General features: G+C 42.8%; 1 protein-coding gene across 1 annotated transcript in view; it reads left to right on the forward strand.

The window, feature by feature from the left end:
• Positions 1 to 2,795: 2,795 nt before the first annotated feature.
• Positions 2,796 to 12,650, forward strand: part of aatka (apoptosis-associated tyrosine kinase a) — a 31,875-nt gene continuing 22,020 nt past the window's right edge. The window contains exon 1 of the mRNA XM_038701929.1: positions 2,796 to 3,408. Coding sequence (XP_038557857.1) covers positions 3,327 to 3,408 — 82 coding nt within the window. The 5' untranslated portion in view covers positions 2,796 to 3,326. The remainder of the gene's footprint in view (positions 3,409 to 12,650) is intronic.

Genomic DNA, 12,650 nt, shown 5'->3' on the forward strand with positions numbered 1-12,650 from the left:
ATGGATTTCTTGACATGAACATGAAAAATAATGCAGTTGATGTAATGCCATCAAATGTGTGTGTTTAGAAAGTGGTTGTGCTATGATTGATTGATCTGGTCCTCTTGGAAAGACAGACTGATTTGTTTTGAGTCAGGTTTGCTGTGTTTTGATAGAGTTTGTGTATGCAGAGAATGTTTATTTGCATTTTGAAATGTAGCGTTGGTGTTTAAAGAACAAAATGCGGTTTTGAGCAGAAAATGTACTATTTGGCTAACTGTGTGAGGTAGGTGTGTTGCTGTGTAAATAAAGTATCTTAAAGTGGTGGTATTATGCTTTTTGGCTTTTTCCCTCTCCTTTATTGAATTATATAGTATCTAACTATCTTCTTTCTGCATGTAACAGGTTTGCAAAGTGAAACAGCCCAAAGGGAGTTCCCATCTCCCACAGAAAACTCTGCTCTCAACCGCTTGAAAACAGCTCGTTTGTAGTCCAGCCCTTCACTTCCTTTACTTGTGACATCACAATGAAAATGCGTCATAAAGCTTGCCAAGCGGCTGGCAGGGTCAGGCACGCCCTCAAACCAAGCTAGTCTGAGTGGAGGCCCTTTGGCTCGACTCGCCTTTGTTTGGGTTTCCATTGTAGAAATGTTGTACCTGTACCTGCTTCCAGGTACTTTTTTTCGTATCACCTCACCTCCATCGAGGTTCCAAGTGAGCTGAGGGATACTAAAAAATAATGTGAAAACAGGACAGACTACTGATTGGGCAGAGAGAATCGTCACTATTCACTGCATCATCATTGCATGCACCAGACAGAGGCCAGCAACAGAAAGTTGTTTTATATTTTACAGTTTTCGTATGGAATTTCATCACTAAATCTACTTCTGAGAAGTTTTGAGGTGAGAAATAAGCTGTGTAGATTTCGAATGTTGACAGTTTTACGAGAAGTGATGGTGTAACAAAAATGTGCTTGAATATTTTTGGAGTTGAGAAGCTCCGCGAGTAGATGCAGGGGATTCCTGTGCCAACACGAAGGAGGAGCGTGTGCTCCCACCGTCACACAGACCGCTGCAGCAACAACGGCAGAGGAAAACACAGCTGGAAGGTTTTCATACCGCTTATCTGTCTTTATATTCTGAGGAATGTTGAAACGTTTAACCGTAGACTGTATATATTTTAAGAGCTGGTGTGTGTGTGTCGCACTGAACATTACGTCGCGGCAGTTGTGTGTGGCGTCGCGATCTCTGGGTACTATCTGCGATGGAAAACGGAGCAGGGCCGAGTCGAGTCTATCGATTTGCGCTATGGTAGCATTTTTCGGCAAGGCAGCATAGATCGTCAGAACACCGGCAACAGTTCAACGTTTAGTCCTAATGGTAAGATGTGGAACAATGATGTTGTGTGGTTGTGGACTGGTAATAACTTATACCGTCTGCTAGGTTACGGTCGCAGTCTAAAGCGGCTTTGATTTGGATCACACTACCTTGTTTCTTACGACCCGCCCTTCTCTACTTCTGATTGGCTAGTAGTCCTTACCTGGGAACTGCACATGTGCAACTCCCAACAAAGATTTTGTACAAGTAAGATGCATCACTCTGTAGCTCAAGAGCCGAGCGTACAACACACAGGGTGAAAAGAGGAGCTGCAGCAATGTGCAGTATGAGAAAAGTATGGTGTTTTTTGAAAATTAAAACATGTAAACCTGTTCTGGTACAACCCCTAATTAAGATTTTGAACCTGAAAATGAGCATAATACCACCCTTGAAAAACACTGTAAATGTAGAGGACAAGCTTTGCATTCACTTTACTGTGTGTAAAATTGTATGTGACCAATAAAGTTGATTATCCTTATCCTTTACTGCTGACAACCAGCAGAGGGCCAATAGCAAACATCAGTGTGTGTGTGAGAGAGAGAGAGAGAGAGAGAGAGAGAGAGAGAGAGAGAGAGAGAGAGAGGGAGGGAGGAGGGGGTTTAGGTATAAATGCAATATGAGCAACAACACTCACGGTAATAATGTGGAGTGAAAATGTAGGTGGGGTGGTGATGGTGCAGTGGAAAAGACACATGCCTTTGGTGTTTGAGAGATTTAACGCCTAGTTGCTCCAGAGGCCTGCGACCTCTGACATAGGCTATATATAGGCTAACAAGTTGCTTTGGATAAAAGAGTCAGCTAAATGAATGAATGTAAGGTAGGCTGACTGATCTGGCATGTCAGTTTAAGTAGGCTACCTATACCATAAGTATATTACCAACCCATCTTTAACTTTGTTTCACCATGTTTCACCTTCTAAACCTTTTAAGATCATCAGCATCACCTGCTGCCTGCCATTCCTCACCTGTTCACAAGTCGCTCAGTTCAGTTTTCCCGATTCTGGCAGTCACCATTAGCAACTTTCATAATCTGCTTTGTCTCTTTCGGTAACCTTCCCACTGCATCTTAAAAATGAGCTTGAAAATTAAATCTTCCGATTATGATAGTGCCTTCAGCTGCCGGCGGCGTTTATTTAACAACAAAAGAACAATCTGCCCACGATGTTCTCCGCAGACTATTGGCACAGTGGATAGGAGGCATAGCGACGCCAGTGTGCCCCAGATTTAACTTTAACACTCCACATGAACGCACGATAACCAGCCCGATACCTTTTGATATGGCTGCGTCAAGTGTGCTAGAGAAAGCCGGATAACTACGCGATTTTATCTTCAAAATAAAATAAAAACATTAGCCTTGTTGTACATAAATATGTTTTTATTTTGAAACCTGTGAACGGAAGTACGTGTATACTTTATGTTGCTTGACACTGGTGCAAGATGTCTTTCAGTCTTTCTGTACCGAAGCAGAAACCCAAATGCGCATCGCTGACAGACGCAGCTTTTTTAAAACAAACCAGCTGTTCTCCCTAAAAACGGCATTTTACATGTAATACAGGACACGGAGCAGCAAGAGACTTATTCTGAAAGGAACACAGATGGGATATTACCAAATGTTTGGAGCAGCCAACAGAGTATAAAACTGGTGTGAATAACGGATAAGCGTTTCACCGGGTGAGCGAGTAGGTAGGCTACACAAAACCAGACCAATGAAAGAAGGCGCGAGACGGGATTTTGTTGTCATACAAGTGAACTAACAGATGTGGTAAAATGTCAACATCTGTCTCCAAATCTGTTCCTGCTAAAGGTGGAGCAGGATTTTCGGAGGGCTCTCTGTGAAGTGCGATGGAATAAAATGCTGCGCATTAGTGCTTCTACTACAGGTTACTTTAATCTTAAACGCACCTGAGTCGGGAATTTATTCTTGACCTTTTCGTGTTTAGGCGTTTCCTGTCTATTGGCACGCAACGAGGAGGATGGTCTTTGCCCTATATGTGATTGTCATGTCTTCGGCGTTTTTCAATCCCAGCTTTGCCTTCAGCTCCCACTTTGATACAGGTAAGGGTCAAACGGATGAATGACTTGAATGAGGGCGTTTATCCATTTGCTGCCGACCTGCTGGTGATTATGTTTCTTTATAATCAAGCTGAGTGATCTCCTCTGAATCTGGTGTTTGAAGCAAGGCCATCCACTGTGTCTTGGCGCAATAATCATGTGGCCTATACATCATTTTCTTAATCATCACAGCCATCATTATATTGGCAGAACACCACCATCATCATAATCACCACCACAGTGAGCCTAAACCTCAAGAGATTTAGCTCAGGTATGTTTTACTTTCAGACCGTCACAGCTTGGTGACAAGAGGGTTAAAGTGCCTGCACAGAATCTGCAGTCCTACAGCCCTGCAGCTGAGTGTGTGCATGTGGGTACTGTGTGCTATGATCAGGGTGTGTGCGTGGTAACTGGCGATAACATTACAGAGGTGACCTGCTGACAGAGGTGTATGGCTCGACTGCTTGAGGTTGTGGTTCTCTGTGTCCATTTGCATGCAGTATTTAATCATCCCCTGGGTATCAGGGGTGATGGTAGAACCCAGGTGCTGCTGCAGTGCTACGGGACCACTGAACAGGAAGTCATGGCTGTGCTAACAAGCCCATGTTAGTGCTTGAATTAGAGCAGAATAAACAACTGTGTGCAAGTGTAAACAGGACTGAGAGAGTCCTTGCGCTGAGCGCAGTGTGCTGAGCATACAAATGACTGTGAGTCCCATTGCTCTCAGGTTTCAGGCCCTATCTGTCCTCCCCAAACCGCACACTCTCATTGATCTGTGATACCTCTGTACAATTATTCCACCCTCATCTACCTTCCTGTGACTCCCCACCTCTCATTCTTTGCGTCTCTTCTCTGTTGTTCCTGTGACACTAAAAGGGTCCTCTATTTAAAGTCAAACAGCCTTTCTGGTCGCTGTGCATTTGGGAAGTTTCTACATTGTACAATAGAATAGCAAGAAATAGATAGTCAAATCAAAAAACAAGCTTCGTTGTGTAAAGCACCATAGCAAGACAATTGATTATATTTTCATATTTAGAACTGATGTTTACATCACTTATATTGTTTTTGGAAGCAAAACCTTTAGATTAATAAATAAATATCCAGATCACTGATGACAAGACTGATATAGTACATTGATACAACATAACAGCTTTGAAGGATTTGTTCATGAATAATGCTTGACCTGTTCCAGAAAATATTCTTCTCTGCCTTAACATATATCCTATAGAGAGAAACAGAGATTTGTTTAGTGTTTAGATATTTGGAAATCCACGACAAAAGCAGTTCTTGCCATGGAGCATGTAGTGGGTGCTGAGCTGGCTATCCCTGGTTCTGTGCAGCAAAATATGATACCAGCAGAGTGTAATCGTTTAATTTGAAGCAAGGTAAATGGTTCCCAGCTGAATTATGGGTAGAATGTCTGCTAACTGTGGCTCTTCTGGGGCATCTTCTAATGTAATTGTCTTGGTATTTTCTTCCTGGAGGAGGAAAAGTTCCCCTTTAGGAATGTGCAGTGAAACAGTGATATTTTCTTTCTTGGCCTGACGGCAGCTGAATGAATAGCATTGGTGACAGGTTAGGATGGAATCAGCACATGCATTGGGATTGGTTAGTTTCAGGTGGAGGGAGGGGCATGAGTGGGCACACATGTAGCTTGTATGTAGCTGGACTAGAGGATGGGGTCTGGATTGTCACTCCCTTGTCATAATGATCTACATTTCTCATTTGAGCCACCTCACTAGCGATCCTGTTCCTTAATTAGACTGAGAATCAATGTTGTCTAGGCAATGGAGGGGGGCGTGTGAGGGGGAACCAATCATTTTCTTGGCCAGTGCTGAGGACAGAGAAGTGCTAGAGTCCCTTAAAGGGGAGAGACAAACAGCATTCAGTCAGCTGTAGCTGCTGAATATGCTGTCTGTGAGGCCAAGGAGTAGATTAATAAAACAACACACTTAAATTTACAAACGTTTGAACTGTAGCAACCCTCGAGTCACCCTCCATAGCTGCACTTCCTCCCTACGTTAACACAAAGTGTGCTTTACCTCTGCACACACTTGCAAACACACCCAGACAGAAGAAAACAACTATGGGGCCAGGTCAGTCGTCACATTGCAATGGCGTTATATAAGACATCATCAGGAATGGACCCACCGTAGCAGGATTTTTGATCTCCTGAGTGCACTGGACTTCACATCGGCTACACACTTTGCCAGGGGGAAAACGGCCCAGTATGTGTGGCATTCTGAACTAGTGACAACTGCTGCTTGCACCTGGTTTACTACTGCTTCAGCACCATGGACAGGTCCCCCATCAGGAGAGGTAGCATGTGTGTGTGTGTGTGTGTGTGTGTGTGTGTGTGTGAAGGTTAGCTTTTTGAAAATCTGGCTGCATGCCAAGAACAGAATTAATATGCATCACTTTACTGTCAGGGCAAACAGAAGACAGACTGACCTGGAGGGTATCACTGATACACCAATTAGCTGACAATGCAGCACTGTGGGAGACACAGCAGTCTCCTTTGATGCCTGGAGGTGGCAGTAGCAGCTAGTGTGCATGTTATGGACGATAATGTAGTCACTCTCACACACACACACACACACACACACATTCCACATAGAAGAAATCTTACATGTGCGCTTGCAATCACATGGACACACCACTGCAGGCTATAACCAGGGAGGTACTGATAACGGAGAAGAGATTTAAAAAACGGTATCTTGACTTGTTCTCTGAGCTCCTCCCACTGACTCGGTCAGTGCAAGCCAGGCAGCCACTGCCGACTATTTGATTATTCATCTCTCTATGTGTAACACCAAGCACTTTAGTTACATAAGTCTGCCTCTGGAGGAACTAGAATAAGAATGAAGTAGATTTAAGCAGTCAAGGGGAACCATCTATGTCTCCTCTATGTACTCTCTGTGTGATGATGTGGGCAAAGTGGGGTTTCTTGGTGTTACACTGGTCAAAGGCTTGTGTGTGCACATTTGCATGCTTCATTTTCCCATGCAGTATTTAACTTGTCACAGAGTATCATTTCTTGTTGTTGAATTTAATCGCTAGAGCACTCGGAGAGCCGTTCAGCTGCACCTCACTTGGTGGTGGATGGAAGTGGAGAGGTTTTCTAGTTTTGAGATGTCGTGGGCTGATTTTAGGGATGGTTTATGATGATAATAAAATGGCAAGGAAGAAAAGCACATACAGTGTTCTTGTGTTCTGAATTATTCATATTGGGTAGAATGCACACGTATGACAAGCACTATCCGAAGCCTAATTTCTAGGTAAAGGTATAGGTAGGAGTATGCGCCTACCAATAGCATCAGGAAAACAGAAAAATATGGGAAGAATAAAGAGTGCATTGGTGCCAGCATTGATAACTCACACTGACTTGTTTTGCTCAGGTATGTTTGTATTTTACTTTTTCTTCACACACTCACAGACACAGGCATCTCCATTTAAATGGACACACACTTCTGTTGTCTGCATCATGAGACTCGAGCTGAAATGTCATCTCAAGTGCACATTTCTTTGTCTGCATATGGTTTGCACATGCATCTAATTTGCGTTTATCAGGCACAGGCCTAAACACATGTGGGCCTGATAACCCCTTCCTGGAGTGTGTGCACAGAGCTGTGTTCTCTCTAGTGTGCAAATGTTGTAGTTAAAGATGGTAGTATATACAGTCTTGTCTTAAGAAAAAGTTGCATTCATTGTATTATGCATTTCTATAATAGTGTAATTTAGTGAGTATAGTATAGTTGCTTTGTAAATTGTAATATGACAAAATACAATTTGTCTCATGCTAGTAACAAATTGTTTTTTAAGGAAAGCAATAGTAAGACGAATTAAAAATGAATTAAAAACTAGGAATTGACTCCTTTTCAGCCTGCCTGGAGAGCAGTGGTATATGAAAGGCACCAAATAATTATACCTACGTAAGTACTTTATACTTTGGATTACTGCTAAGCCAAATATTTAAAGAAAAATAGGAACATTTTAGGTAGGATTTAAACTAATACGAGTTAAGTCAGGAGTTGTTAGAGCTTCAATAAAACTTGGGCTGGGCATATATTTAATATCATTTATTGTCTGAGTGTTGAAGAAGTTCTCCAATCGTGTACTCAAGAAAAGTCAATTTTATTTATATAGACCAGTGTCACAGATTTGACCGAAGGGGCTTCACAATCTGTACAGGGTACTTTCCTTAATAAGGAAACTTCCCCGTCAAAAAAAAACTTTAATGGGGAAAAAACGGAAGAGACCTCAGGAAGAGCAAAAGAGGAGGGATCCTTCTCCTAGGACAGAAAGACACGCAATAGATATCATGTGCACATAGTAAAATTACAGTATGGACAATCAGTATGACAAAATAATAGAAAGATTGTAGAAAAAATATTTTGTGATTCAAAATTTGTATCTAGTTAAGAGAAAACTACTACAGTAGTAGAGGACAAAGATGCATTCATATATTTGTCCTTTTTATATATATATATATGTCTTTATACATCTTTCTGTCTTTATACATGTCTTTATACATCTTTCTGCCATAGTTAAATTGATTCAAAATTTAGATGTCCTATAAACCGTGTTGCTCCCTGTAGCAAAGAGGGTCCTTGCGTCCATACTCAAGTTTCCTCCCCTACTTGACTCAAGAGGATAAACATATTTCCATTCAAGTGTCTGCTTGCCAGTGTGATCAACTTAACAGCTTTTGTTCCACTTGTGCAGAAGGAACAGTAGCTGAGTCTGTTTGTGCTGCATGGTAATCACCCAATTCAGCAAATTTCCTTCAAAATGTGAAAAAAAAAACGGCCCACACTGCAAAATGCAGAACAGAAGCCAGTCTCCTCTGCAACCATCAATCACCATGATGTCTCAAATACATGAATTATTGCTGTTAAATGCTACAACTAGCATCTTTACAAGCAATGCCCTGGTTAGTTGATCTGTGAAATGAACTTGAGAGAACCACACAACAAAAAGACAAGTTGGTATTCAGACCCTTTCTTTCCTGCAGCATGCCCTTGGCTGTCAGGGAATGGACATGACAGGCCTGTAATGCTGATCCATGGTGGTCCTCCTGGGCTCTCACTCCCAGTTAATGACAGTTATCATGGCTCTGCAGGCCAGCGCATCTCTCTGCCATCTGCAGTCATTCAAAGAGAGCATGACTAGAGAACAGCAGAGAGGATGTAGATTGGGGAAGGATACCGCACCCTGCCATTAATCATGTTGTGCTGTTCCCTCTGGTGTCAACCCTTCCCTAGACTGACATATCTATATCATATATATATATGTGCACGTGTGTGTGTGTGTGTGTGTGTGTGTGTGTGTGTGTTACGCCCGACCTAGGGGAAACCTGAGCTTTGCTTGTTCCTCTGCTTCTCTCTACGTTCATCCCACTCTCATCACATTCAGATGCACCTCATTCTCTACTTCTCTCCCGTTTTCTTTTCAACCCTACAGCTTCTCCTTTAGCTCTCCCTCCTTCTCCGGAGCATCTTCTTTCCCTCCCTCCATCCTAACTCATGATCTCTCCCTTCTTCATGCAGCCTCTAGCAGGGGGTTGCTATCGGCCGTTTTTTTCTCTTGGGAAGCCGGGCTATGTCAGAGCACAGCTGACTTCTCCTTCAATGCTGCCCCTTAGCTCTCCCAATGGCTGTCGTATGTGGACTAACTCTAAACATACTGCATCCCTAGATGCCAATACATATCGAACAAGTCATATTTAAAACAGGTGCTTAAATAACATCTTGACACCAAAGATGAGCTAACCACTTGAGCTAACAATTGATTGTAATAATTGTCCTTACACACGCACAAAAGCAGTGCAGAATCAATATTTATCTTGGCTGATATGCAGGAAGGCAGACAAAACTGGAATTGTTTTTGCAGATAAGCCTGTTGTAGGCCGCACCTCTCATCCAGTAGCTACCAGTCAAATATCTTTGTAGCTCTGAGAGATCACGGCGTGTGTGTATGTTAATTTATATACCGTGTGTAAGTTCTTTGCTTCAGACCAACTGCTCTGCTCTTGCTGCCTCATGGCTGACCTGTAAATCTAAACCTAAAGGTCACACGTCTCGTCTCTATCTAGCACTTCCCCACCGTTCTTCCTACAGCATCGTTGTGTTTGTGTGAGCGTGTGTGTTATTGCTGGAAGCCCCTTGGTGCAGCCCAGGCAGGACAGATGGAGGAGCTTGTTTGCCCCTGCAGCACTGTCCTGAATGCAAACGCATGCTCAGAGAGATTTGAGACATTCTCTCTTTCTATGTGTTATGTGCACCCGTTTGGAGCGTTGAGGGGAGGTGGAAGGGCAGTTAATTGGCTAAATAATGCCGGCAGCTAGCCCTCTATGACACTAATGGGCCACAGACTAAAACTTCCCACTGTCTTTTTGCAGTATATTCCATGCAGCTTGGTCATTAGTGCCACCTAGACATTTTACTGCAGGATCTGAGTGTTAAAGATTCTCTCTAACTTTAAATAAAGTGTCAGACAAATCATGGTATGTGCTGTTGGATGGATGGGAAGGTTGAAACAACCACATCATCCATCAACAGCAACTGGAGTCTTTAACTTAACACACAGGTTGCATAATGTATTTGATTGTATTTTGTTTGTATCCAATCTATTTAATACTAACTGCAGTTGAAAATGTATCTCAACTGTTTTTTTATCCTCTCTTTGTCTCCCCCTCACTCTTTCTCAAGACAAATTGATTGCAGTGGTGTGTAGTTTGGCATGGTGCCCCCCCTGCAGCACTGTCATTACTTCGTCTCTTGGTCAAAAACAAGAAGTGGTGTGTGTGTGTGTGTGTGTGGACGTCTGTGTTCATTTGTGCATGCATAGCAACCATACCGTAAGAAAGAGAAAGACTGCAGAGGGATTAGACTGCAGCATGTCACATGGAGGGAGACATTTGCTTCTGTATCAATCATACAACATTATATCTGGTTTGCTGGAGCTGCTCCTCGTGGATTTTGTTGCTATCAAGAGCAGAAACAACAGCCCACTTGCCTCTGTTACCACAGAAACTCCAAAGTTATTCTGTGCAGCCCAGTGCAACACCTTGACTTGGCTTTCTGTGTGGGTGCATGTTCTTAGGCTTGTGTGTGAATACGAACACATAGATCTGCCTCGGACTTGATGCGAGTGTGGGAGGCATTGTAATATGCCTGACTCTGCGTTGAATAAAAATACCTCTTTTCTCTCTACAGCCATCCTTGTCCTGTTTGTTCTCTTTCCCTCTCCGACACATGTGCCATTTGGACCAGCTTTGTTGAATGCATGATGAGCTCTATCGTGTAGACCAGGTAGTTACGCATGGTAAATAGACCTGATGTTTGACGTGCTTCAGCTGCCCGCTACAGCTGCACAGCAACAGAAAGCCCAACCTCTCAGTGCATGCTTTATTTATGATCTACCATGAAAAGCTCAGTGGCTGGGCTTAACACACTACATTCTCATCTCGTTCATGCACGCATGAACACACACACACACACACACACACACACACACACACATACACACTCACCATGGTAGCTTTCCTGCTTCCTCCTTGGGCTTTCATCTCTCTACATGTTCACTCTCACTGCTTTACTTTTAGTTACTTCAGTTCATTTCTATCTGTATTTCTCTTGCATTTATGTGGTCAGCAGACACATTTTATGGCTATAATTTATATGCATGTTTATAAATGTGCAATATCAGCTGTTTTGTGACTGTGAAGAACACTGCTTATTATTTTCTGCCACTGATGACTTGAAATGGGCATCCCTCCGCCTGGTGTCTGGTGTTAAACTGTGCGGCCATCATCTGACAGTGCAAGCCAGACTTTACAGACATTAATCCAATCTGAAGGAGTCACATGTTAGTTGAGTGATCCAGAACGGAAGTACAAAGTAATGCTTAGCAAGACTTTTACTGAAGTCTCACTTTTGGGAAATATACAAAATGCACTGACTTCCTTCTTCATTATGTCTCTTTACACCAGAGTAAGGATTAAGCATTTCCCTCTCCTTATCCCACTGCGCACTCCTCATTGTCGGCCTGAATTGTGGGGGTTGCAGGGTGACTCCATTGCTCTCGCCTCCTGTCTGTCAGGACATTTCTCATTTTCCTCTAGTCCTGAAGACAGCTTTTTAATAAAGCGGGTATGAGCCTGGCTTTAAGTGCTTTATTTTCATTTCGCCGCGCAGCTGGTGAAGTAATGTGTGCTTCTCAAATATTTATGGAAGACCCCGGGTCGTCAGTCTCTCACCGTTGTTCAGAGAGACTGGGAGATGGATTTTCCAAATGTCGTACTTATGAAAATGGTGCCACTTACTTTCCTCTGGATGACCACATTAGACATTCACTACAACATGCAAAAAGATACATTTTACGTCAAGCTGTCCCACTACAGAGAAATCATAGGCATACCAAAAACTGCATGATGCATCAAGAGAAAAAATAACTGTGAAGCTAAATTAGGGGCTAGATGAAGATTTTCATTCCTCCATTCCTCCTATTCATCCATTTTCAAAGTGTTGACTGGGGGCAGTCAAGGTGGTGAAATGATGCGCAGAGTAGCACAAACAAATTTATCTCTGAAACTTTCTCTTTAGGGGGATTCCCAAAGCTGTGTCTGCACTGCAGTCTACATCCAACCAATGATGCACTTAAACATTTCTTCCTCCTCTTTTCAAAGTAACAGTGGCTTGAGGTCGCAATTACTAGGAAAAACCTTATATCAGGTGCTTGTATCGGTAATTACTATCTAAATCACTACCCACAGCTTCTGGCTGTGAGTGAGGATTAAAAGGAAGGTTGACCACTAGGTTGAGAGCTTTGCCTTACATCTCACTTCCCACTTCACTGCCATCATCTGATACGCTGGCATTACTGGAACTGATCATAATTTTTTTTTAATGCTGTCATTACTTATTAATTCATTTATAAATATCTGAACTCCTCCACTTGGCAGTTGCTTGCCCCTAACCTGGATTGAGTGAGCTGTCATTCATCCAGAAGAGAGCAATGGTTTCAGACAGACATCAGCACTGCATGGGAAAACACAGTGCCCTTATTCATTTGAATGGGACCACTGTGTTGGCTCAGTGGGGGTCTGGTTAAAAAAAATGAACCTGGCTCAACCTTTGTTGCAACACAGCGCACTTTATTGGCCAATCAGGCACTGCATTGACCAAGCAAATACATTCCAGGTGCACATTCCTGGCAGATTACTTTGTTTCGTCAGTGCTTTA

Source organism: Micropterus salmoides, unplaced genomic scaffold (genome assembly GCF_014851395.1).
Source record: "Micropterus salmoides isolate LMB-PRFRI ecotype aquatic unplaced genomic scaffold, ASM1485139v1 Ms_hic_scaffold_10, whole genome shotgun sequence".
Classification (NCBI taxonomy): Eukaryota; Metazoa; Chordata; class Actinopteri; order Centrarchiformes; family Centrarchidae; genus Micropterus; species Micropterus salmoides.